General features: G+C 42.5%; 1 protein-coding gene across 6 annotated transcripts in view; it reads right to left on the reverse strand.

Annotated features, from left to right (window-relative positions):
- LOC112218563 (endothelin-converting enzyme 1) overlaps positions 1-27,801 on the reverse strand; it is a 57,712-nt gene that overhangs the window by 16,848 nt on the left and 13,063 nt on the right. For 5 of the 6 annotated variants that reach the window (XM_042295927.1, XM_024379489.2, XM_024379471.2 and 2 more), the window contains exons 1-2: positions 9,200-9,771; positions 3,717-3,855 (exon numbers count right to left, since the gene is read on the reverse strand). In XM_042295927.1, the coding sequence (XP_042151861.1) occupies positions 3,717-3,855; positions 9,200-9,325 (265 nt within the window). In that variant the 5' untranslated portion in view covers positions 9,326-9,771. Of the gene's footprint in view, positions 1-3,716; positions 3,856-9,199; positions 9,772-27,801 lie in introns of those variants that run through there. The other variant, XM_024379481.2, reaches the window with a different exon arrangement.

Here is a 27,801-nt window from a genome sequence, read left to right on the forward strand (position 1 = left end):
TGCAGTGGGCAGCTGGGAGGAGGTGTTCTTATTCTCCATGGACTTTACAGTGTCCCAGAACTTTTTTGAGTTAGTGTTGCAGGAAGCAAATTTCTGCTTGAAAAAGCTACCCTTGGCTTTTCTAACTGCCTGTGTATAATGGTTTCTAGCTTCCCTGAACAGCTGCATATCATGGGGTCTGTTCGATGCTAATGCAGAACGCCATAGGATGTTTTTGTGTTGGTTAAGGGCAGTCAGGTCTGGGGAGAACCAAGGGCTACATCTGTTCCTGGTTCTAAATTTCTTGAATGGGGCATGCTTATTTAAGATGGTTAGGAAGGCATTTAAAAAAAATAACCAGGCATCCTCTACTGACGGGATGAGATCAATATCCTTCCAGGATACCCCGGCCAGGTCGATTAGAAAGGCCTGCTCGCTGAAGTGTTTCAGGGAGCGTTTGACAGTGATGAGTGGAGGTCGTTTGACCGCTGACCCATTACGGATGCAGGCAATGAGGCAGTGATCGCTGAGATCTTGGTTGAAGACAGCAGAGGTGTATTTAGAGGGCAAGTTGGTTAGGATGATATCTATGAGGGTGCATGTGTTTAAGGCTTTGGGGAGGTACCTGGTAGGTTCATTGATAATTTGTGTGAGATTGAGGGCATCAAGCTTAGATTGTAGGATGGCTGGGGTGTTAAGCATGTTCCAGTTTAGGTCGCCTAGCAGCACGAGCTCTGAAGATAGATGGGGGGGCAATCAGTTCACATATGGTGTCCAGAGCACAGCTGGAGTCAGAGGGTGGTCTATAGCAGGCGGCAACGGTGAGAGACTTGTTTTTAGAGAGGTGGATTTTTAAAAGTAGAAGTTCAAATTGTTTGGGTACAGACCTGGATAGTAGGACAGAACTCTGCAGGCTATCTTTGCAGTAGATTGCAACACCGCCCCCTTTGGCAGTTCTATCTTGTCTGAAAATGTTGTAGTTTGGGATGAAAATTTCAGAATTTTTGGTGGTCTTCCTAAGCCAGGATTCAGACACAGCTAGAACATCCGGGTTGGCAGAGTGTGCTAAAGCAGTGAGTAAAACAAATTTAGGGAGGAGGCTTCTAATGTTAACATGCATGAAACCAAGGCTATTATGGTTACAGAAGTCATCAAAAGAGAGCGCCTGGGGAATAGGAGTGGAGCTAGGCACTGCAGGGCCTGGATTCACCTCTACATCGCCAGAGGAACAGAGGAGAAGTAGGATAAGGGTACGTCTAAAAGCAATAAGAATTGGTCGTCTAGAACGTCTGGAACAGAGAGTAAACTGAAGTTTCTGGGGGCAATAAAATAGCTTCAAGGTATAATGTACAGACAAAGGTATGGTAGGATGTGAATACAGTGGAGGTAAACCTAGGTATTGAGTGATGATGAGAGAGATATTGTCTCTAGAAACATCATTGAAACCAGGAGATGTTATTGCATGTGTGGGTGGTGGAACTAATAGGTTGGATAAAATATATTGAGCAGGACTAGAGGCTCTACAGTGAAATAAGCCAATAAACACTAACCAGAACAGCAATGGACAAGGCATATTGACATTAAGGAGAGGCACAGCCCTAACACCCGTGCCAATATCTTCCACACCAGCTTCTTTGGCATTATCACTTAATTATACCCATTCCAACAGCTGTTCCTATTCTTGCCTCTGGCATCTACAGTGCATTCAGAAAGTATTCAGACCCCTTGAATTTTCAATATTTTGTTATGTTACAGCCTAATTCTAAAATGTATTCAATTGTTTTTTTCACCTCATCAATCTTGACACAATACCCCATAATGACAAAGCAAAAACATATATATATATTTTTTTGCAAATGTATAAAATAAACATTTAAACTAATCACATTTATATAATTATTTAGACCCTTTACTCAGCACTTTGTTGAAGCACCTTTGGCAGCGATTACAGCCTCGAGTCTTCTTGGGTATGACACTACAAGCTTTGCATACCTGTATTTGGGGAGTTTCTCCCATTCGTCTCTGCAGATCCTCTCAAGCTCTGTCAGGTTGGATGAGAAGCGTGGCTGCACAGCTAATTTCGGGTCTCTCCAGAGATGTTAAATTGGGTTCAAGTCCGGGCTCTGGCTGGGCCACTCAAGGACATTCAGACACTTGTCCTGAAGCCACACCGGCGTTGTCTTGGTTGTATGCTTAGGTTGATGTCCTGTTGGAAGGTGAACCTTCGCCTCAGTCTGAGGTCCTGAGCGCTCTGGAGCAGGTTTTCATCAAGTATCTCTCTGTACTTTGCTCCGTTCATCTTTCCCTCAAATCCTGACTAGTCTCCCAGTCCCTGCCGCTGAAAAACATCCCCACAGCATGATGCTGCCACCACCATGCTTCACCGTAGGGTTGGTGCCAGGTCTCCTCCGGATGTGACGCTTGGCATTCAGGCCAAAGAGTTCAATCTTGGTTTCATCAGACCAGAGAATCTTGTTTCCCATGGTCAGAGTACTTTAGGTGCCTTTTGGCAAACTCCAAGCAGACTGTCATGTGCCTTTTACTGAGGAGTGGCTTCCGTCTGGCCACTACCATAAAGGCCTGATTGGTAGAGTGCTTCAGAGATGGTTGTCCTTCTGGAAGTTTCTCCCATCTCCACAGAGGAGCTCTGTCAGAGTGACCATCGGGTTCTAGGTCACCTCACTGACCAAGGCCCTTCCAAACTTCTTCCATTTGAGAATGATGGAGGCCACTGTGTTCTTGGGGACCTTCAATGCTGCAGAGATTTTTTGGTACCCTTCCCCAGATCTGTGCCTTGACACAATCCTGTCTCAAAGCTCTATGGCCAATTCCTTTGACCTTATGGCTTGGTTTTTGCTCTGACATGCACTGTCAACTGTGGGACCTTATATAGACAGGTGTGTGCCTTTCCAAATCATGTCCAATCAATTTAATTTACCACAGGTGGATTCCAATCAAGTTGTAGAAGCATCAAGGATGATCAATGGAAACAGGGTGTACCTGAGCTCAATTTCGAGTCTCATAGCAAAGGGTCTGAATACTTATGTAAATAAGGTATCTGGTTTTTATTTCTAATACATTTGCAAACATTTCTACAAACGTGTTTTCGCTTTGTCATCATGAGATTGATGAGGATGTTTTAAATTTAATATATTTTAGAATAAGGCTGCAACGTGGATAACAGTATTTTGTTAGAAAGTGCTCTGGAATTTGGGACTAGTTGCAAAAGCTGAGGGACAGCCCACGGCATTTGGCAACTCCCTATGTGTTCTTCGGGAAAGGATGTGGAAAACATGTTTATATTTTTAGAGGCATAATAATTCAGAACCCAAAGTCCAATTCATCCATTCTGTCTCATGTCTATGTTTAAGGCTGTTTATTTCGGACAATAAGTGTTATGTTTTTTAATCAACGATTAAAATGATAGCTGAATAAAAGGATTGGAAACGTGAATGGTCTAGTAAAAGCACATTCTTGTGCCGGTTCTTACAACAGATGACGGTAATTTGTCATGTGGGCTGATTGGTGGTTGAATATGAGCAAGTGGCATTTGGTTCCCTTTTCAAAATACAAGGAAATTAATACTGAGCTGAGAAAATACAGACGGTACAGTAAAAATGTGTACCTACGAAAATGTTGGCAGATTATATGAACACAAAAGAGCAATCATAGGTTGTTTGATCAACTCTTCTCAGGATTATTTCCCTGAACCAGGCTTAATAATCTTAGCCACTCACTCTCTTTGTAGAAGATCCCAACAGTGATGAGAGAGAAGAACAAGGCAACAGACAATGCACACACTAGGACCAACAGCCTCCGTTCAGTGTATGTCTTCTCAGCCCAACACCTGGGACCAGGACCATGTCGCAGTGTCACCTGTACACACACACACACACACACACACACACACACACACACACACACACACACACACACACACACACACACTGCAATGAGCACAGGGCACCACAGTGTCATCTCCATAGATACACATACACTGGTTATGTGTGTAAAGGTTACAAAGATTGGTACACAAGTCACCCTTAACCACAGTACTCAGGCAAACAAACCACTATGTTCTATGATCCGATGATGAATGGTATCTGCTATCTGGTCAGAGATGATACACTCAATACCACAGAGGCACTAGTACTGTGTGAATGTTCTGGTTATGGTTGAAATGGTTTTATTAACAGCATGGTTTTATTAACAGATTATATACCATATCACCTTTCAACACCCCTCTATATAAAGGTAATGTATTCATCTTTTGTCCATAATTTTCTAGTTCTTCAGAAGGTATCATTAAAATAAATTGTGCCACTGCCCCAGATAAGGGGAAGGCAGAGCACTTTCCAAAATGGATGAACTAGGACATTGTCATGTTTTTTTTAACTGAAAGAGCCAGCAGTCGGAAAAATAAAAACACAGGCCCCACAGAAAACATGTCATTATTATCCAGGGGAAATTGTGAAAACGATTTTGCCTCGATTTTCAGCTTGGTCATTAAGAAATGCAGTAGCCATGAATGAATCCAAACAAGAGTGGTCTGGGGGGATGGTTTAATGTGTGTTTCTTGTGTGTGTTTGTTTGTATGTGTCAAGCGTTTGTACATTCACTCTGCCTAAACAGTAGAGTTAGTCACTCACCCTTCAGGATAACTTAAAACAGTCTAACCAGGCCTTGTGTCTTGAAGTCGCCGTTTAGCTTCAGCCAGCTGGTGCGCAACTGTGGTAATGTTGGTTTGACATTCGATAGTGTAATTTATTGACTGCCCCCCCAGAGATAAGCTAAGTATAAGGGACAATATTTTCATGTTGCATATTATTGACATTTTAAAATATTGTCCTATGTACATTGTGTAATTTACTGATGGTCCCTAACTAGCCCCATAGGGATATCCAATGTCAAACCAAATTGACCATGGGCATTATGATAGGTCATGTGCAGCTCCTCTCCGAATTGATGATTACTTGGGTGCTGCCAGCTGTGGGCAGGATGGAAATAAACTCAACCCAAGGAAAACTGCTATGGTACCCTTCATTCCGTGACATACCATTTTTTTCTTCATGACCAAAATTATCCTATTTACACTTTGTAGTACATTTTTGCACTCAAATAAATGTATCTGCCTCATAGAGATACCACATAGGCGTTTTCAAAACAAGAAGTTTTACACACCCTGTGAAAACCAATTATCCCAGACCTGTTAAAAAATGTGATTATGTCTCATTAGCTAAGGCAAGAGTTTAAATGTCACACTGAATGTGAGCAGCTCTGGTGCCAAAGCCACAACAGGCTTTGTAATCCTCCAGACTTTGATTTTTACGTTTACATTTTAGTCATTCAGCAGATAGAAGCAAATAGGTTTAAGTACCTTGCTCAAGGGAATGACGACAGATTTTTCCCCTAGTCGGGTCGGGGATTCGAACCAGCGACCTTTCGGTTATTGGCCCAATGCTCTTAACTGCTAGGCTACCTACCACCCCCACTTTCAGAGGTTTGGGTGTTTAAAAAAATTACTTTAATCTGTATTTCTGTGTGCATTTGAGAAGCTACTTCTGCCAAGTCAGTGTGGTTGAGGTCTGTGCTTTATCACAGATTCTCACAGTAAAAACCACTGCACAATGTGATGGTAGAAAAATAGTTTTGGAAATTAAACGTTCTGAAACATACTTTATTTCTTCTCTTAGCCATGGGAAAATATGTTAGGAATGATCTGATTTCAGAGGAAGCTCAGATTCTCAGCAGAAGGAAAAGAGCTGGCTGAAGTAAAATGGAAATATTGAAACCATGAAAACAGAAAGTATTTAGCCAGACATGTGTGAAGCCACTGACTCAGAGAGCGCAGGTCCATTGTATAACCTGGGGCGGCAGGGTAGCCTAGTGGTTAGAGCGTTGGACTAGTAACTGGAAGGTTGCAAGTTCAAACCCCCGAGCTGACAAGGTACAAATCTGTCGTTCTGCCCCTGAACAGGCAGTTAACCCACTGTTCCTAGGCCGTCATTGAAAATAAGAATTTGTTCTTAATTGACTTGCCTGGTTAAATAAAGGTTAAATAAAGGTAAAAAAAATTAAAAAAACCTGTTATGATTCTCAGTTACATAGTTATTGTTGTTGCAGCCTCTAAAAAGTTAGGCAACAGTGTCTTCAAAAGACCTTTATCTAGTGATACCTTTGTCAACAGTCCACAGTAGGTGCAGCGTGTTGTTCTGCTTTCTCCTACTTAATCAGTTGTGGATAGTGGATATACACTATATATATACAAAAGTATGTGGACACCCCTTCAAATGAGTGGATTTGCTATTTCAGCCACACCCGTTGCTGACAGTTGTATAAAATCGAGCACACCGCCATGCAATCTCCATAGACAAACATTATCATTCTACTACGATCACCATGCGCAATGCCAAGCGTTGGCTGGAGTGGTGTAAAGTGTGCCGCCATTGGACTCTGGAGCAGTGCAAACGTGTTCTCTGGAGTGATGAATCACGCTTCACCATCTATCAGTCCGACGGACGAATCTGGGTTTGGCGGATGCCAGGAGAACGCTACATGCCCGAATGCATAGTGCCAACTGTAAAGTTTTGTTTTTCATTGTTCAGGCTCATTAGGTCCAGTGAATGGAAAACTTAACACTACAGCATGCAATGACATTCTAGACGATTTTGTGCTTCCAACTTTGTGGCAACAGTTTGGGGAAAGGCTGTTTCCTGTTTCAGCATGACAATGCGTCCGTGCACAAAGCGAGATCCATACAGAGATGGTTTGTCGAAATCGGTATGGAAGAACTTTGAGCCTTTATCTCAACCCCATCAAACACCATTGGGATGAATTGGAACGCCCACTGTGAGCCAGGCCTAATCGCCCAACATCAGAGTCTGACCTCACTAATGCTCTTGTGGCTGAATGGAAGCTAGTCCCCACAGCAATGTTCCAACATCTGGTGGAGGTTGTTATAGCAGCAAAGAGGGGCCAACTCCATGTTAATGTCCATGATTTTGAAATGAGCTGTTCAACAAGCAAGTGTCCACATACTTTTGGTCATGTAGTGTATCTCTGTTAAACATTTGTGATTATTGGTGACTTTATTTAGTGCAGGGGAGAAAGAAGAATCCTGCACAGTGATTAAGAGTTGTAAGCATAGAATTAGGAATTAAAATACTTTAATCTCTATGGTTAAAAGACTGTTGTATCCGCAAGGTAGAAAGTAAGAATACAAATAGAATGTGTTCATATACTTACATCTGTGGGCTGAAAATCCTATCATAACAGTGCAGTTATCCACTTACCAGTGCAGGTACAGTGAACACATTGGTTTTCAATATGATTAACTACAGTAATAATCTGATAGACTTTGTATCAACAGAAAACCTAGGATACCACAAACAGTGAGCTCCTCCTTGCCTGTCAAATATTATAGAAACACATGCAACTTGAGACATCTGTTCTGTAGGATGGGCTCTGCAACTGATTATCCAAGCTTTTTGAAGCACCCAGAAATGCAGATACTGTATGGGCCTCTACAGTGCCTTGAGAAAGTATTCGGCCCCCTTGAACTTTGCGACCTTTTGCCACATTTCAGGCTTCAAACATAAAGATATAAAACTGTATTTTTTTGTGAGGTCCGTTAAAAGCGCAGAGAGCATCATGAAGAACAAGGAACACACCAGGCAGGTCCGAGATACTGTTGTGAAGAAGTTTAAAGCCGGATTTGGATACAAAAATATTTCCCAAGCTTTAAACATCCCAAGGAGCACTGTGCAAGCGATAATATTGAAATGGAAGGAGTATCAGACCACTGCAAATCTACCAAGACCTGGCCATCCCTCTAAACTTTCAGCTCATACAAGGAGAAGACTGATCAGAGATGCAGCCAAGAGGCCCATGATCACTCTGGATGAACTGCAGAGATCTACAGCTGAGGTGGGAGACTCTGTCCATAGGACAACAATCAGTCGTATATTGCACAAATCTGGCCTTTATGGAAGAGTGGCAAGAAGAAAGCCATTTCTTAAAGATATCCATAAAAAGTGTCGTTTAAAGTTTGCCACAAGCCACCTGGGAGACACACCAAACATGTGGAAGAAGGTGCTCTGGTCAGATGAAACCAAAATTGAACTTTTTGGCAACAATGCAAAACGTTATGTTTGGTGTAAAAGCAACACAGCTCATCACCCTGACCACACCATCCCCACTGTCAAACATGGTGGTGGCAGCATCATGGTTTGGGCCTGCTTTTCTTCAGCAGGGACAGGGAAGATGGTTACAATTGATGGGAAGATGGATGGAGCGAAATACAGGACCATTCTGTAAGAAAACCTGATGGAGTCTGCAAAAGACCTGAGACTGGGACGGAGATTTGTCTTCCAACAAGACAATGATCCAAAACATAAAGCAAAATCTACAATGGAATGGTTCAAAAATAAACATATCCAGGTGTTAGAATGGCCAAGTCAAAGTCCAGACCTGAATCCAATCGAGAATCTGTGGAAAGAACTGAAAACTGCTGTTCACAAATGCTCTCCATCCAACCTCACTGAGCTCGAGCTGTTTTGCAAGGAGGAATGGGAAAAAATGTCAGTCTCTCGATGTGCAAAACTGATAGAGACATACCCCAAGCAACTTACAGCTGTAATCGCAGCAAAAGGTGGCGCTACAAAGTATTAACTTAAGGGGGCTGAATAATTTTGCACGCCCAATTTTTCAGTTTTTGATTTGTTAAAAAAGTTTGAAATATCCAATAAATGTCGTTCCACTTCATGATTGTGTCCCACTTGTTGTTGATTCTTCACAAAAAAATACAGTTTTATATCTTTATGTTTGAAGCCTGAAATGTGGCAAAAGGTCGCAAAGTTCAAGGGGGCCGAATACTTTCGCAAGGCACTGTATAAAGGGTAGTTTGTTTAGTCTACGCATCAGGAGATAATAAGTCTTTCTCCTCAAGTAGCTCTCTGTGTTGAATGTAGCACATGGCTGACAGAGAATAGCAGGCTCTCAGGAAATACCATGACGCTCAAAGTCCTCACAAAGATAATAGAAGAACTGGAATTTGATTAGCTCAATGCTAATGCATTTATTTGGAATAGAATGGAATTTGTCATACAATGCAAGCAGATCATAACATAACAACAGAAGCAGCAGAATGAGTGCATCTAGACAGACTTGTCACGTGTCAGAGCTCGTCCATTATTTTTATACAAAGGAATAGTTGTCCTACCTGCATGGCAGGGGGGTAGAACTCATCCCCGTTGGAATCTACCAGGTCATCTTCGTTCAGAGTGGCCCTCTTGTATGTGGACATCTGAAAGGTCAAATGCAGAAAAGACTCCCTCAGTGCTTCCATGCTCCTTAAGGCCCTCTCCTTTCCTTTCCTACAGTCAGGATGTGTGTGATGTTTACTCTTTAACAGTCTTTGGGAATCCTGGGTTTCCCCCTAAGATCAGGGGAAGGAATATTAAATTCAGCGCCCCAGTATTTCCTACCCTCTTCTCACCACCTCCCTACCCCCTAACCCCCTACTCAACAACCCCCCCATTTCGTCATTCGGCTACTCCTGGGGTCTAATCTCGTGGGCGCCGTCAAGACTCTCCACTTAAAAAGTCCTGTAAAGGTTTTCAAAGCAACAGCCCTTCCTCTCTAGCAACTATGTTGTTCTGCTCAGCCCTCCTTCAGTACATGCTCTCCTGGAGCTCCAACTTAGCCCAACCTCGTCAAACAAGAAACAAAACAGAGAGGGAACTCGCGAAAAACAGGAAGGAGCATTGACTTAATCGACTTATGTGACAGAGTGAGGGTGTGTGAGAGGGAGTGTGTGCATTCCACAGAGTGGTTTCATATAGATTTAGGGAGGAAACTCTTGTACGTTAGTTCCCTCCCACTCTCCTATCCATAGGACTTTCAAGACCAGAGGGTGGAGTTTGGATGGAAATGCCCTCCCATGCATGCTTTCAGTTGTTGCCCGGGTTACTGTCACCCGATAGGCATGACAGTTGATTGTTTCAAACCTTACCCTCTCTAACCCTACACCCAGAAGGACATTGAGAAATCTTAATTTCTTAAAATAATATGTTTTTACTGCTTGGGGAAAGGTTTGATATTGGAACTGACCTTTGTAATTAGGTAAACTGCTATAATTTAAAAGTGTGGTACTAGTTCTTCTCCTGTATTCAATCTAATCCATGACACTTCCCCTAAATCAAGCTTAGTTACCTACACCTATAACTCATGTCAACAGCTATGCATCTTCAGACACCAAATAGGCAGCTGTAACTGCTACACCAGCCTACAGCAAAACTGCAGACTCCACTCCACTCCTACCAAACCAAACCCAGCTTTCTATTACACGGACAGGGCCAGTCAAATCTACCGGCACTATCACAAGGCCTGAACAGCACAGCGGACAACCACTAGTGTTCTGTTAACCTCCACAAGGCCACTCATAAAACATGCCCACCAACACCCACACTGATATACTTGGCTCTCCTTAACAAGGTCTTGCTCAGTCCTATCATCACCCTGTGGAGGGACCATTCTGATGAGAGAGAGAGATGGTGGGAGACACACAGAGGTGATGAGAGGGATGAGAAAAAGACTGGGAGACGACTTCTGTGACAACCACTTATTTTTAGTGGTTTTCAAGTACATTTTCAGGCTAAAGTGAGCTTCAGTTCTCAGCATCATAATGCCTACTAGTGTATGTGGAAGAAGATGGCGCTGCAGTGGATAACTTCCGTTTTACGGGCTCCTGACCAATTCTGCTATTTTGTGCGTTTTTACCCTGATCTTAACTTTTTTATTTTTGTATATTTCCACCATAATTTCTTATGACTGAAAATAACTTTGGACATCAGAACAGCGATCACTAACCTCGATTTGGATTAAGATTTCTACTTCAACAAGTCGGCAATATACTGCTCATTCCGGACCAGCCCCCTAATCCCGAGGACTTGAAAGAGGAAGAGACGGTGCAAGAGAGTTAAACAAGCGGGCTCCCCGAAGAACTGTAATATCCTATGTTTCTTGGAGTCTTGGCTGAACAAGGACATGGATAACATACATCCAGCTGTTTTTTCTATGCATCGTCATGACCAAACAGCAGCTTCGGGTAAGGCTAAGGGGGAGGTGTGTGTTTCTTTGTTAACAACAGCTGGTGCTGATCTTTAATGTTAAGGAAGTCTCAAGGTTTTATTCGCCTGAGTTAGAATACCTCATGATAAGCTGCAGACCATACCATTTACCAAGAGAGTTTTCATCTATATTTTTTGTAGCTGTCTATTTACCACCACAAACCGATGCTGGTACTAAGACCGCACTTAACGAGCTGTATAGGGCCATAAGCAAACAAGAACATGTACATCCAGTGGCGGAGCTTCTTGTTTTACCTCATTTTTACTAGCATGTCACATGGGCAGCTAGAAGCGAAAACACTCTAGATCACCTTTACTCCACACACAGAAACAAAACGCAAATCTGATCACAACTCTATCCTCCTGATTCCTGCTTACAAGAAAAAACTCAAACAAGTGGTCTGATGAAGCGGATGCTAGGCTACAGGACTGTTTCACAAGCACAGACTGGAATATGTTCCGGGATTCATCCGATAACATTAAGGAATGTACCACATCAGTCACCGGCTTCATTAATAAGTACATCGATGACGTCATCCCCACAGTGACCTTATGTACATATCCCAACCAGAAGCCATGGATTACAGGCAACATCCGCACTGAGCTAAAGCCTAGAGCTGCCGCTTTCAAGGAGCGGGACACTAATCCGGATGCTTATAAGAAATCCTGCTACAACCTCCGACGAGCCATCAAACTGTCAAAACAGGACTAAGATCAAATCCTACTATGCCTTTCAGATGTGGCGGGGCTTGCAAACTATCATGGATTACAAAGGGAAACCCAGCCGAGAACTGCCCAGTGACACGAGCCTACCAGATGAGCTAATTTCTTTCTATGCTCACTTCGAGACAAGCAGCACTGAACCATGCATAAGAGCACCACCTGTTCCAGATGACTGTGTAATCTCGCTCTCTGTAGCCAATGTGAGTAAGACTTTTAAACAGGTTTTTATTCACAAGGCTGTGTGGCTATAAGGATTACCAGAACACATACTAAGAGCATCTTCCCTGAAATGTTCAACCTCTCCCTGACCCCGTCTGTAATACCTACATGTTTCAAACAGACCACCATAGTCCCTGTGCCCGAGAACGCCAAGGTAACCTGTCTAAATGACTATCACCCCGTAGCACTCACATCGGTGGCCATGACATGCTTTGAAAGGCTGGTCATGGCTCATATCAACACCATCATCCCAGACACCCTGGACCCACTCCAATTTGCAATACTGCCCCAACAGATCCACAGATGACGCAATCTCTATTGCACTCCACACTGCCCTCTCCCACCTGGAAAAGAGGAACAACTACGTCAGAATGCTGCACCAAAGTGCCCTCCAAGCTCATCACTAAGCTTAGGACCCTGGGACTGAATACCTCCTTCTGCAACTGGATCTTGGACTTCCTATTGGGCCACCCCGAGGTGGTGAGGGTAGGCAACAACATATCCGACATGCTGAACCTCAACACGGGGGCCCCTCAGGAGTGCGTGCTTAGTCCCCTCCTGTACTCCCTGTTCACCCACGACTGCATGGCCGCACACAACTCAAACACATTTTAAGTTTGCTGACAATACAAAGGTGGTTGACTTGATCACCGACAATGATGAGACAGCCTTTAGGAAGGAGGTCAGTGACCTGGCAGTGTGGTACCAGGACAACAACCTCTCTCTCAATGTCAAAAATACAAAGGAGCTGATCATGGACTACAGGAAACAGAGGGCAGAGCACGCCCCCATCCACATCAGCAGTGCTGTAGTAGAGCGGGTCGAGAGCTTCAAGTTCCTCGGTGTCCACATCACTAAGGAATTATCATGGTCCACACACACCAACACAGTTGTGAAGAAGGCACAACACCTCTTCCCCCTCAGGAGGCTGAAAATATTTTGCATGGGCCCTCAGATCCTCAAAACAAAAAGTTCTACAGCTGCACCATTGAGACCGTCTTGACTGGCTGCATCACTGCTTGGTATGGCAACTGCTTGATATCCGACCGCAAGGCGCTACATAGGGTAGTGCGTATGGCCCAGTACATCACTACCATCCAGGACCTCTATAACAGGTGGTGTCAGAGGAAAGCCCGAAAAAGTGTCAAAGACTCCAGGCACCCAAGTCATAGACTGTTCTCTCTAGTACCGCACGGCAAGCGGTACCAATGCAGAAAGTCTGGGACCAACTGAACCCTGAACACCTTCTACCCCAAAGCCATAAGACTGCTAAATAGTTAGGTAAAAGGTAACCAATAGCTACCCAAACTATCTGCATTGACCCTTTTTGCACTTTTGACTCATCACATACGCTGCTGCTACTGTTCATTATCTATCCTGTGCCTAGTCACTTTATCCCTACCTATATTTACATATTTACCTCAATGACCTCGTACACCCTGCACAACGACTCGGTACTGGTACCCCATGTATGTAGCCAACTGTGTATTTATTCCTATTTTTCAATAATTTCTCGTTCCTTCTCTCTGTTTTGTTAGGAAGGGCCAGTAAGTAATAATTTCACTGTTAGTCTACACCTGATTACGAAGCAGGTGACAAATACAATGGGATTTGATTTGCATAGCTGATGACTGAGATCCCAATGACAGACATTTTCTTATCCTTTTCGGTTTTATATATGGCTGTCCATAAGCCTCCTTGTATGGAGAGAATTTATTTTACACAAAAAAAAACATCTGCAACTCTTCAGTCACAATCTACAATAAAAACATGTTGTCAATGAGTTGAGGCACCATGTTACAGTACTAAGCCTAAATAAGTTAAGGATATTCACTGGCACAAACCCACCTAACGTACAGTCATTCCCAAGAGCACACACTCATATTTAGACACTATCCTGACACTGATGTGTTTGCAGTTGTGCCCACATCCCCCCATATTGCCACAGATTGCCTCAGTTAACAACACGGCATCAAAGGACCAACGGTGATGGGGTCTTCCGTTTCCTGCTGTTGAGAGTTGAAGGAGTGACTAATGTAACGCTTGTCGGGGTTATTTTGTGAATCACCAGAAGCACCTGTGTAAGTGTGTATCCTGTCAATAGGCTTTGTCAATGAGAACACCTCTATATTGCTACCAAGGCCACAGATAGTGGTAGTGTGAGATCATAGGCATTCCATAATATATAATTTGCAAATAAATTCATTAAAAATCCTACAATGTGATTTTCTGAATTTTTCCCCCCCATTTTGTCTGTCATAGTTGAAGTGTACCTATGATGAAAATTACAGGCCTCTCTCATCTTTTTAAGTGGGAGAACTTGCACAATTGGTGGCTGACTAAATACTTTTTTGCCCCACTGTACATAGTCATTCTAGCTTTGTGTAATACCAGTGGCAAATCTTTTGTAAAAATTGAGAATAGTAACAGCCCCACTGCCCTGAGAAACACAACACTGCACATATCTGATGTTAGAGAAGTTTCCATTGAAGAACACTCTCTTGGTTCTATTGGATAAATAACTCTCCAACCATGTGATTGCAGGTGATGTAAAGCCATTGCAAGGGAGTTTTTTCAATAACAAAGGATGCACTGAAATCTAACAATACAGCTCCAACTATCATCTTATTAACCATGGACTATTATTTCACATGGTCTCATTGACTAGGTCTGGGACATGACTTTACATATGGTCTTTGCTTGTGTTCCTCCACAGCATGTGGGGATGTGTCTCGGAGCAGCAGATGGCTATGAGAGGTCAATATTCCAGGATTCTTGGAACATAGTGAAGACATGGCACAGGAGCATTCGCCAGGAATAACTACATTACAAATCTTATTTATCACATGCGCCAAATACAACAGGTGTGGTAGACCTTACCATGAAATGCTTAGTTACAAGCCCTACAATGTAGTTCAATAATGTCATGATGTGGCCCTCTTTGGGTATAGCGAGTGCCTTCCCCCTCTCTCCTCTCCTACATCCAGGTTCTGTTATCTCAGGTCGTAAATTCCTGGAGGAGACTCTCTCCCCCTGCTCATGCAGAAACAGACACACAGAGAGAACAAAGGAACTTATTCTACATCACAGAACTGAACAATATCTATGTTTTGGAGAATGTGTAAACGGTCAGTGGAGAAGCCAGCTACGACCCGATCCGTTTTGTTTCATGTGTGTGACCTCATGAAAGACAATACAGCCACATTACCATAACTCTGTTTATACAGGAGCCTCCTTTGAGGTTTGCGCTAATTATTGTATAAAATAAATTAGTAAAGATTCAACTATTTGTGAAATGATGTGATGCCATGTTAAACCGTTAATGTGAGAGAACTGTATTCCCTTTAAAAGTTTAACTGAGTCATTGGCCCGCCCCCAGGAGCACAGACATGATCTGGCTCATGGGACAGCCCTTTTCTACTGTTATGAATAAAAACCCCACCTGAAGAAATCCTCTTCAGACCAAGCGAACCACGGTCAGCTGAGGGGGCGAAGGTTGAGTAGAGACCACAAAAACATTGGTATAAGCTAAGGTTGTAATGGTTGCTGAATTCCTAACCATACCACATGGAGCATTGGCTACACGGGTGGAAATTGTTCAACTCTGAGACTATCGATCCCGACAGAATAAGAGCAAATCTTTGATACTGATTACTATTCTGCATCTAGAAATTATGTGAACATGAGATACGAAGACCAACAACCGCCGAAACAGTTATTCTATAAGAACATTTCTGAATGGTACTCTGAAGTATCTATTCTAACCACGAAAGACTCCAGGGAAGCAGAGAGACGCTTGGTTGAACTTTGCATTTCAATTTATATAATTATCAACTGTGTAGTGTCTCTTTTGTCTTTCCCGCCCTTCTCAGTCCACACCCACTTCCCTTTGTCCACCGAGCCGTCATATCGGTTTAACCCACTAGGGAACCTTCCCTATCATTTCCTTGTAACCATATCTACTGTTTGTTTGTTTATGCGTTTCTGTGATTATTTAGTTAGTTAGTAAATAAATGATTAAGACAATTGGTGTATGGACGATTCATAGTAAAGGCTGGGTTTGTGCAGATAACCCACAATTTATAACGTTTGGAATAAGACTGAGGTAAATAATAATTCATTATTAATTAGAAGACTAATTGATCAGATATTAAAATATATATTCATATATATATATATATATATATATATATTCAATATTCAGATATTAAAATAGCTGAAGAGTTATATTAGGAAAATTATAACTTTGTAATCTGAAGATTTACCTTGGTGCCCCGACTTCCTAGTTAATTTCATTTACATGATTAGTTTAATCAGGCAATAATAATTACAGAGAATTGATTTGATAAAATAACAGTCTTCAATTTAATGATGCCAAAGACAGGACAATAAATAGAGTTAAGAAAATGTTTACTAAATAAACTAAAGTAAAAATTATTATAATAAATAAAAAAGTAACAATAAAATAACATTAACGAGGCTATATACAGGGGGTACCGGTACCAAGTCAATGTGCGGGGGCACATGTTAGTCAAGGTAATTTGTACATGTAGGTAGGGGTAACGTGACTATGCATAGATATCAACAGCGAGTAGCAGCAGTGTAAAAACAAAAGGTGGCCATTTTGATTAATTGTTCAGCAGTCTTACGGCTTGGGGGTAGAAGCTGTTAAGGAGCCTTTTGGTCCTAGACTTGGCGCTCCGGTTCTACTTGCCATGCGGTAGCAGAGAGAACAGTCTTATGACTTGGGTGACTTGAGTCTGACAATTGTTTGGGCCTTCCTCTGACACTGACTAGTTATATACAGTGGCAAGAAAAAGTTTGTGAACCCGTTGGAATTATCTGGATTTCTGCATAAATTGGTCATCAAATTTGATCTGATCTTCATCTAGGTCACAACAAGACAAACACGGTCTGCTTAAACTAATAATACACAAACAATTATATGTTTTCATGTCTTTATTGAACACACTGTGTTAACATTCACAGTGCAGGGTGGGGAAAGTATGTGAATCCTTGGATTTAATAACTGGTTGGCAGCAATAACCTCAACCAAACTTTTTCTTGCCACTGTAGGTCCTGGATGGAAGGAAGCTTGGTCCCACTGATGCCGAGCAGTTGCCATACCAGGCGGTGATGCTCTCGATGGTACAGCTGTAGAACTGTTTAAGGATCTGGGAACCCATGCAAAATCTTTTCAGTCTCCTGAGGGGGAAAAGGTGTTGTTGTGCCCTTTTCACAGCTGTATTGGTGTGTTTGGACCATTATAGTTTGTTGGTGATGTGGAGACCAAGGAACTTGAAACTCTCGACCCGCTCCGCGTCATCTGACGACTTTCATATTGAGCGAGTCATTGGTACTTCCTGCTTTAATTTTAGCTTGTAAGCAGGAATCATGTGTAATGGGAGTGTGTGTTTGTGCATGTATTTGGGTATGTGTTTCTGGGATGTGGGCATGCAGGGCTAGGACCACAATTTGCTAAGAATTTTCAGTTTCACAAGGCAAAATGTCTATGGATTATAACAGAGGATTATGCGGTTTTGTTCCCCGGCTGACATTGGCATCTTGTTCATTTGGCGTAAACATAGCTATCCCTGGATTGCTAAAAATGAAGATTATTCTCTCCATCTATTAAATTAATTTCATGACTGACAAGTGAGTAACAGATCTCCTTCAATCTCCTTAACCTTTTACACTCGTACCTGGGTTGGAAATGGCAAGTTTTGGTTACTGATAAGTGCCTTAATTGTATGGGTTTTGACTGACAGTTGTTCTGAACTTGAGCACAGCACACAACAAAAAAAGTTGCCCCCATCCCTCCCACTAATTGAGCAACATTTGAAAATGCTTGGTTGTCTGGAGTGAAGGAAATGCTATAAATGAAGAGGACTCTATGTATTTTGAAAGATGAGAAGTTGAGGATTATATTAAATACCGCTTTGATGTCATACAAGCAAGCCAATTACATGGAAAATCCAAATATGTGCTTCACATTTCCCAGTTAATCTGCTCACTCAAACCCTTGTCTCAGCCTCCAGTATTTATGCTGTAGTAGTTTATGTGTCGGGGGGCTAGGGTCAGTTTGTTATATCTGGAGTACTTCTCCTGTCCTATCCGGTGTCCTGTGTGAATTTAAGTATGCTCTCTCTAATTCTCTCTTTCTCTCTCTCTTTCTTTCTCTCTCTCGGAGGACCTGAGCCCTAGGACCATGCCTCAGGACTACCGGGCATGATGACTCCTTGCTGTCCCCAGTCCACCTGGCCGTGCTGCTGCTCCAGTTTCAACTGTTCTGCCTGTGATTATTATTATTTGACCATGCTGGTCATTTATGAACATTTGAACATCTTGGCCATGTTCTGTTATAATCTCCAACTGGCACAGCCAAAAGAGGACTGGCCACCCCACATAGCCTGGTTCCTCTCTAGGTTTCTTCCTAGGTTTTGGCCTTTCTAGGGAGTTTTTCCTAGCCACCGTGCTTCTACACCTGCATTGCTTGCTGTTTGGGGTTTTAGGCTGGGTTTCTGTAGAGCACTTTGAGATATCAGCTGATGTACGAAGGGCTATATAAATACATTTGATTTGATTTGATGTGTAATCAGGTGCACGCCCTTACTCAAAATTGTCAGGAGCACTCCAAACAAAAGACAAAGACTAAATTTATTTAAAAAACTCCTAAAAGGAATAAAATAAACCAATACTTATTTCTCGCAAGTGTAGCATAGGTTATGCACTTTGCAAACATTGTGTCCACTCTGACAAGAATGGTAAAAGACTGGAATGGTAATATATTGAATGCATTACCAGAAATTACCGTAACCAATCAAACATTGTAGATTAGAAATTATAGTAATTAATGGTAAATGTACTACCGATCCACAACGACCAGGATCGTGTTGTTGCCCTGTGACGGAGGAAGATCAGTTAGGAAGTCCACCCGACAGGTGTGACCAAGGCCACTGTGGAACGGCAAGGGGTTGTTATTGCCCTCGGGGCAGGTGCCTACGAGCCTTGCACAGAGCGCACACCGAGCAGGAGGAAACATAAACCCTCACGTCCTCAGCCAATGTGGACAACCAGTACTTCCCACTAAGACTTCGCACTGTCCTACCGATGCCTGGATGACCAGAGGAGGGTGACGTATGAGCCCACCAGATCAATCTGTCACGAACATCGAACGGAACGTACACCCGTCCAGCTGGACACTGAGGTGAAGTAGGCTCTGAACGTGACGCCCGCTCGATGTCGTGTCCACCTCCCATACCACCGGTGGCACCAGACAAGAGGCCGGAAGTATGGGAGTGGGATCGATGGACCGCTCCTCTGTATCATAGAGTCGTGACAGTGTGTTCTCCTTAGAGTTCTGAGAACCTGGTCTATATGATATCGTAAACCTAAACCGGGTGAAAAACATAGCCCACCTTGCCTGGCGAGGGTTCAGTCTCCTCGCCGCCTGGATGTACTCTAGATTACGGTGTTCAGTCCAGATGAGAAAAGGGTGTTTAGCCCCCTCAAGCCAATGTCTCCACACCTTCAGAGACCTGACGACAGCCAACAACTCCCGGTCCCCCACGTCATAGTTTCGCTCAGCCGGGGCGGAGCTTCGGTGGCATACCCGAGCGCTGTGAGAGCACGGCTCCAATCCCAGCCTCGGACGCGTCCACCTCCACTATGAATGCCAAAGAGGGATCCGGATGGGCCAGCACGGGAGCAGAGGTAAACAGAGCCTTCAGGCGACCAAAAGCTCTGTCCGCCTCACCCGACCACCGCAGACGCACCAACCCCAATGTGGAAATGCGATATCCTAGGAAGGAGACGGTCTGTTGGAAGAACAAGCATTTCTCAACCTTAACGTACAGGTCATGCTCCAACAGTCACCCAAGTACTCTGCGCTCCAGAGCCACATGCGTGGCACGTGTAGCGGAATATGTCAGAATGTCATCGATATAAACCACCACACCCTGCCTGTGCAGGTCCCTGAGAATCTCATCTACAAAGGATTGGAAGACTGCTGGAGCATTCTTCAACCCGTATGGCATGACGAGGTACTCATAATGGCCTGATGTGGTACTAAACGCTGTCTTTCACTCATTTCCCTCCTGGATACGCACCAAGTTATACGCGCTCCTGAGATCCAATTCTGTGAAGAAGCGTGCCCCGTGAAATGACTCAATCGCCGTGGCGATGACAGGTAGCGGGTAACTGTACCCCACTGTAATGGAATTTAGACCTCTATAGTCAATGCATGGACGCAGACCTCCCTCCTTCACAAAAAATAAACTTGAGGAGGCAGGTGACATGGAGGGCCGAATGTACCCCTGCCCCAGAGATATATGTCTCCATAGCCACCGTCTCCTCTTGTGACTCCTGGGAAGTGCGGCATCTACCAGGAGATTTATCACACAATCCCCTCATCGATGAGGTGGTAATTGAGTAGCATTCTTTTTACAGAAGACGATAGCCAAATCTGCATATTCTGAGGGAATGTGCATGGTGGAGACTTGGTCTGGACTCTCCACCATTGTTGCACCGATGGAAACTCCTACACACCTACCTGAGCACTCCTCTGACCACCCCTTCAGAGCCCTCTATTGCCACAAAATCTTGGAGTTGTGACGGGCCAACCAGGGGTATCCCCAGCATCACGGGAAACGTTCGAAACGGCTAACCGGACCCTCTATCTGTAAGTAATAGTAAACATTTTGGAATTATAACATGTGTTAAAATGTAGGTACTAAATATTTTGAATTAAATCACTGGTTTGAAAAATGTATCTCAGCTTTAACGATAGGGGAAGAGGTCATTTCATATTTCGGTTTAGGGGGGTTATTAACTTTATGGAAAACAATATTCACACTATGTGGATTATAAACATGTACGTACATAGAGAACCAACACATCAAGATCTAACAGGGATGAGTGGGGATTCATAGTACAACAGGAGGCTTATGTAACCTGCAATAAGTGTTAAATATGTTTTACATACATCCACGACTGAATGGTTTCACAAACTACCTTTAAAGGTTTTGTAAGAAAGTTGTAACAGGCCTCATTCAACAGTCTAGAGATGAACCTAGAGACACCAAAAACATCACCGCTTAGAGCAGCTTGGAGATTATTACCCCTGTAAGTGGGGAGCAAAAGAGCGGATTTAACCAACTCTGTACAAACCCCGACACGGGGTATGATAACTCTGACGCGTACGTCTAATGATTATTGTAGATGTTTACAACTGAGGGAGTTGACAGTAGGTCAATGAGATGTATAAAGGCAAATTGACATAACGGACCTCAAAGACCAACAGCCTACTTAATAATATAGAATGCATTGGGTGTGTACTGAACATGTAACCATTATAAAACAAAAATGTCTCGAAACACCCCCTAGTTAGGGACAGAACGTGGAGCATATACTTTAACACTATGTTACCACAGCTTTAGCGCAAACCCACAGCCCCGAATATTTAGCTGCCAGGACAGATTAAAAAAGAGATGTGAATAAGTGAATCCCTCCTAATAGATATTTCTGAAGGCTACTGGACATAGGTGATTGGGAAGCGACTGTTAGACGTAGATTCTCAGAAGCAATTTATAGTCTTTCCTACAATGGTATGTTATAAAGTTTGTAATAATGTACAACTGTAGGCCTCCAATGTTTTTACATAAAAACACTAATGATGCATGTTTAAATAGTAGTACAATTTGGTAATTAATTCTAACATGTCTTTAAAAAGTTAGTACTATATATTTTGGTATTAAATCAATGGTTTTAAAACAGTATCTCACCCTTTAACGATGGGAAAATGTCCTTTCCAGCCATCAACCCGGTCTGTCACGAAGAAAAAGACACGGAAAATCAGGGTGCGTGCATGAGTGTGCGTGTGACGGAGCAGCAGGAGTGTGTGTGTGTGTGCGTGTGTGTGTGTGTGTGTGTGTGTGTGTGTGTGTGTGTGTGTGTGTGTGCGTTACAGAAACCAAAGGGGTGTGTTCAACAGGGGTCCCAGCGCTCTATCTGTAGAGAATCGTTTGAAACCAAGGTTTGCACTAATCAGGCATACGGCATGTCCAGATATCGGCCGACCGCCAGGGGTTAAACACTGATATCGAATCAGCGCCCCGGTACCCCACCAAACCGGTTGTAGACAGAATGTCTCTCTGAATTCACCGCCTTTTGGTCTCTAAACCAAACATACAGGGGGGTTGCATACATGATATCTCCCGAAACTCATTCCGTACTTTAGCAAGTTAGGGCCAGAACGGGGAGCATCTATTTTTAACACGGTTAGCACCGCTTTAGCGCAAACCCACAGGCCCGAATATTTAGCTGCCCGGACAGATTAAAAAAGAGATGTGAATAAGTGAATCCCTCCTAATGGATATTTCTGAAGGCTACTGGACATAAGTGATTGGGAAGCGACTGTTAGACGTAGATTCTCAGAAGCAAACTGCGCCCTGTCCTTTACGTAGCCCTTCACGATCACACAATTTTAGGCGTAGGTCCAAATAATCACGTACCCAAGAATATTTATATATTAAAAAAAGAAAAGTGTGCACTCTGAACGACTTCGTAAAACAACAGGCAGCAGTCCCAGGACAGATAACATAGTCTGTGAAGCCCTCCTAATGGATATTTCGGGAGCTGAGTAAGTGAAAAATATATTTTAAGTTTTGTTTGAATATTATCGTGACATTATTGTAATATTAAACACGAGTTATTTGTGTTTTAAACAGGGGGGACAACGATTTATTTTTAATTTTTTTATTTATTTTTTTAGGTATGATGGACATCGGACACATAGGGTGACTTGGATGCATTAGGGACTCTGAACGACATCGGAGGAACCGATGAAACAGACAGTATTCTGTCTTTTTGTATGAACGTTTTTCCAAACACTCCAAGAACAGAGAATTTAAACGTCCCGACAACACCCCCGGGAACCTCCACCCCCTCACGACATATTCCAGACCCCAACAACAAAAGCACAACTGTGGCCCAAGTGCATTGCGCAGAATCACCAGAGGTATTAATTCTAGGCATTTACATGTATGTTTTTAAAAATGAAGACTATTTATACAATGAAACAATGTTTTTTTATTCACACTGTTTGTAAACAATAACTTCTGCCCTCTTAGGGTCTACTTGACCCGCTTATTGATTAGAAAGTATGATTAGAAACCAAGGCTGTGGAATATATTCTCTCTCACAGGCTATGAAAAAGACAAAAGCTAGGACATTGACTCCGGAGTGTTGAACTTATGCCCACTCTACAACAACCCAGGTTGTTATATGCCCCTGAGGATCATCTACGAACGTTGGAACATCTACAACTATTGAAGATGCAAAAAGGGGTTTTCAGAAATATATTTGGTTTGCAGATATGTATTATTATAAAAATAATATAACATTATTATCATAATCTAAAACACTTTAAAGGAGCTCTAATTCAAACATGCAAGGATATATATATATATGATACGATTACCCACTTTAAAACTGTTGCTGCAATATCACTTCTCAATGTGTGTACATTTCAAGCTTTCAACAACAATAAACCAACTAGCTCAATAATGTTTCTCAGACTTACACACTGTTGAGTTTTCCTAGTTAGTAAAGAAACAACCACTAAGCCAAAACCCCAAAAGTTGTAATATAATATGTATACAAGTCATTCTATACGGAAAACAGGTACATTTTGATTGATCAAGAATGCCCAATAGGTTTGTGTCACGCCCTGACCATAGTTTGCTATGTATGTTTATAGGTTTTGTATGGTATGGGTGTGATCTGAGGGGGCATTCTATGCTGTATGTCTAGTTTGTCTTTTTCTGTGTTTGGCCTGATATAGTTTTCAATCAGAGGCCGGGGTTAGTCGTTGTCTCTGATGGGGAACCATATTTAGGTAGCCTGTGTTGTCATTGTTGTGTGATTGTCTATGTTAGGTGCTTGTGTCAGCACATTTGGTATATAGCGTCACGGTCGTTGTTCGTTTATTGGCTTGTTCCGTTTACCTTGTGTTTTCGTCATCCATTAAAACGATGCATTCACACCACGCAGCGCTTTGGTCCGCTTCTTATTACCCATGACGCTCGTGACAGCTTGATCTGATCCTCAACCCTATTACGAAAGCATATAAGGCACAGTCATATGCAAAACCATAAAACTCTGACAAGAAAACAATGAAAACCTTAACACGACTACACGCATTGCCATTATTTTAGTTAAAAGCCACCCATGGTTGAATTTGATACTTTTTCTTTGTACATGCACCATGCCTCCAAGGGGGGTGACAACCGTATTCACAATGAGAAATATAGTCTAATAAAACAAAGGTCTGCATAATGAAAGACATGAAAACTGTATCCAACAATGTATCTCGAGCTGTTTTAAATGGGGATATTGTCAGTAAGGTCACGGAGACTAACAATAGACAATAGTTATTGTGGGAGGTTTAGGGTTAAAATACATGGGAAGGATCAGGAATGTTAGAGATTTGGTCACAGTGGCGATTTTGAAAGAGGGAGATTAGAACCACAAAGTAATAGGGTGGTAAGAGATCCTAAAGGTCATTTCATATTTCAGTTTAGGTGTTATTAACTTTATGGAAAACAATATTCAAACTATGTGGATTATAAACATGTACGTACATAGAGAGCCAACACATCAAGATCTAACAGGGATGAGTGGTGATTCATAGTAAAACAGGAGTCTTCTGTAACCTGCAATACGTGTTAAATATGTTTTTACATACATCCATGACTGAATGGTTTCACAAACTACCTTTAAAGGTTTTTGTAAGAAAGTTGTAACAGGCCTCATTCACCAGTCTAGAGATGAACCTAGAGACACCAAAAACATCAACGTTTAGAGCAGCTTGGAGATGATTACCCATGTAAGGGGAGCAAAGAGCTGATTTACCTCTACGGTCAAATGCATCTATAGTTTTTTAATGAAGTGGTCGCTTCATTCATTTAGATTCTTTCAACATAGTCTAGAACCAGTAAGAACATAGATTGAATGATCGGCTTTGTGCTATTGAGCAAGAGGCCTGACCCATTTCTATGTAAAAGCCACACTTTTTATATTCAGCTTCTGAATTAACTAACTCATAAATATGTTTTTAAGTCAGCTTAACGTATATACTAGTACAACATACTAGGTACATACACTTCAATCATTAGAATAATTTGCATAATGTAGTTCAGATAGAGCACGATCAGCAGGGTTTGCGATGTATGTTTATAGGTTTTCAACGGCTATGAATTTCTGACAAAATAATATTATCAATGTATACAATAAATATATTTTTTATTAGTGTTATCATGGGTAACCTGATATAGTTTTCAATCAGAGGCCGGGGTGTTCCATGGGTAACCATGTTTAGGTAGCCTGTGTGTTCTTGTTGTGTGATTGAATCAAAATGCTTTGCACAACATTTAGTTTTTACAACTCTTTTATAATCTAAATGTATATGTTGTTCAGTTTACCTTGTGTTCTCATCCATTAAAACGGAACTTTCAAACCATTCAGTCATGGATGTATGTAAAAACATATTTAACCCATGAGGTTACAGAAGACTCCTGTTTTACTGAATCCCACTCATCCCTGTTAGATCTTGATGTAAGGCTCAGTCATATGTTTAAATCCATAAAGTGTGACAAGAAAACCATAAAACCTTAATAACACCTAAACTGAAATATGAAATGACCTTTAGGATCTCTTACCACCCTATTACTTTGTGGTTCTAATTTCTTTGTAAATCACCCCAGTGACCAAATCTCTAACATTCCTGATCCTTCCCATGTATTTTAACCCTAAACCTCCCACAATAAAACTATTGTCTGCATAATGAAAGACTGACAATATCCCATTTAAAACAGCTCGTTTTACATTGTTGGATACAGTTTTCATGTCTTTCATTATGCAGACATTTGTTTTATTAGACTATATTTCTCATTGTGAATACGGTTGTCACCCCCTTGGGAAGGTGCATGTAATGTTAGAAAAGGTCACTGGGGTGATTTTGAACCATGGGTGGCTTTTAACTAAAATAATGGCAATGGTAAGAGATCCTAAGGTTTTCATTGTTTCTTGTCAGAGTTTTAACTTTTGCATATGACTGTGCATTATAAACATGTTTTCGTAATAGGGTTGAGGATCACATCAAGCTGTCACAGGGATGAGTGGGGATTCAAGTAAAACAGGAGTCTTCAAAGCTGCTGCGTGTTAAATATCGTTTTAATGGATACAAACACAAAGTAAACTGAATGGTTTGAAAACTACCTTTAAAGGTTTATACCAAATGTAACAGGCCTCATTCACCTAGTCATAGAGATGAACCTAGAGACACCAAAAATGGTTCCCAACGTTTAGAGACAGATGATTACCCATGTAAGGGGATTAAAACTAAAAAAGGCCAAACACAGAAAAAGACAAACTAGATATACAGCATAGAATGCCCCCTCAGATCACACCCATACCAAACAAAACCTATAAACACACATAGCAAACTATGGTCAGGGCGTGACACAAACCTATTGGGCATTCTTGATCAATCAAAATGTACCTGTTTTCCGTATAGAATGACTTGTATACATATTATATTACAACTTTTTGGGTTTTGGCTTAGTGGTTGTTTCTTTACTAACTAGGAAAAATCAACAGGCCGGTTCCCCTCTTCCCACTGGGATTCTCTGCCTCTAACCCTATTACAGGGGCTGAGTCACTGGCTTACTGGGGCTCTCTCTTGCCGTCCCTGGAAGGGGTGCGTCACCTGAGTGGGTTGATTCACTGATGTGGTCATCCTGTCTGGGATGGCGCTCCCCCTTGGGTTGTGCCATGGCGGAGTTCTTTGTGGGCTATACTCAGCCTTGTCTCAGGATGGTAAGTTGGTGGTTGAAGATATCCCTCTAGTGGTGTGGGGGCTGTGCTTTGGCAAAGTGGGTGGGGTTATATCCTTCCTGTTTGGCCCTGTCTGGGGGTGTCCTCGGATGGGGCCACAGTGTCTCCTGACCCCTCCTGTCTCAGCCTCCAGTATTTATGCTGCAGTAGTTAATGTGTCGGGGGCTAGGGTCAGTTTGTTATATCTGGAGTACCTCTCCTGTCCTATTCGGTGTCCTGTGTGAATCTAAGTGTGCGTTCTCTAATTCTCTCTTTCTCTCTCTCTCTCTCTCTCGGAGGACCTGAGCCCTAGGACCATGCCCCAGGACAACCTGACATGATGACTCCTTGCTGTCCCCAGTCCACCTGGCCGTGCTGCTGCTCCAGTTTCAACTGTTCTACCTTATTATTATTCGACCATGCTGGTCATTTATGAACATTTGAACATCTTGGCCATGTTCTGTTATAATCTCCACCCGGCACAGCCAGAAGAGGACTGGCCACCCCACATATGCTCTCTCTAATTCTCTCTTTCTTTCTCTCTCTCGGAGGACCTGAGCCCTAGGACCATGCCCCAGGACTACCTGACATGATGACTCCTTGCTGTCCCCAGTCCACCTGACCGTGCTGCTGCTCCAGTTTCAACTGTTCTGCCTTATTATTATACGACCATGCTGGTCATTTATGAACATTTGAACATCTTGGCCATGTTCTGTTATAATCTCCACCCGGCACAGCCAGAAGAGGACTGGCCACCCCACATAGCCTGGTTCCTCTCTAGGTTTCTTCCTAGGTTTTGGCCTTTCTAGGGAGTTTTTCCTAGCCACCGTGCTTCTACACCTGCATTGCTTGCTGTTTGGGGTTTCAGGCTGGGTTT

Source organism: Oncorhynchus tshawytscha, linkage group LG02, assembly GCF_018296145.1.
Source record: "Oncorhynchus tshawytscha isolate Ot180627B linkage group LG02, Otsh_v2.0, whole genome shotgun sequence".
NCBI classification, from domain to species: Eukaryota; Metazoa; Chordata; class Actinopteri; order Salmoniformes; family Salmonidae; genus Oncorhynchus; species Oncorhynchus tshawytscha.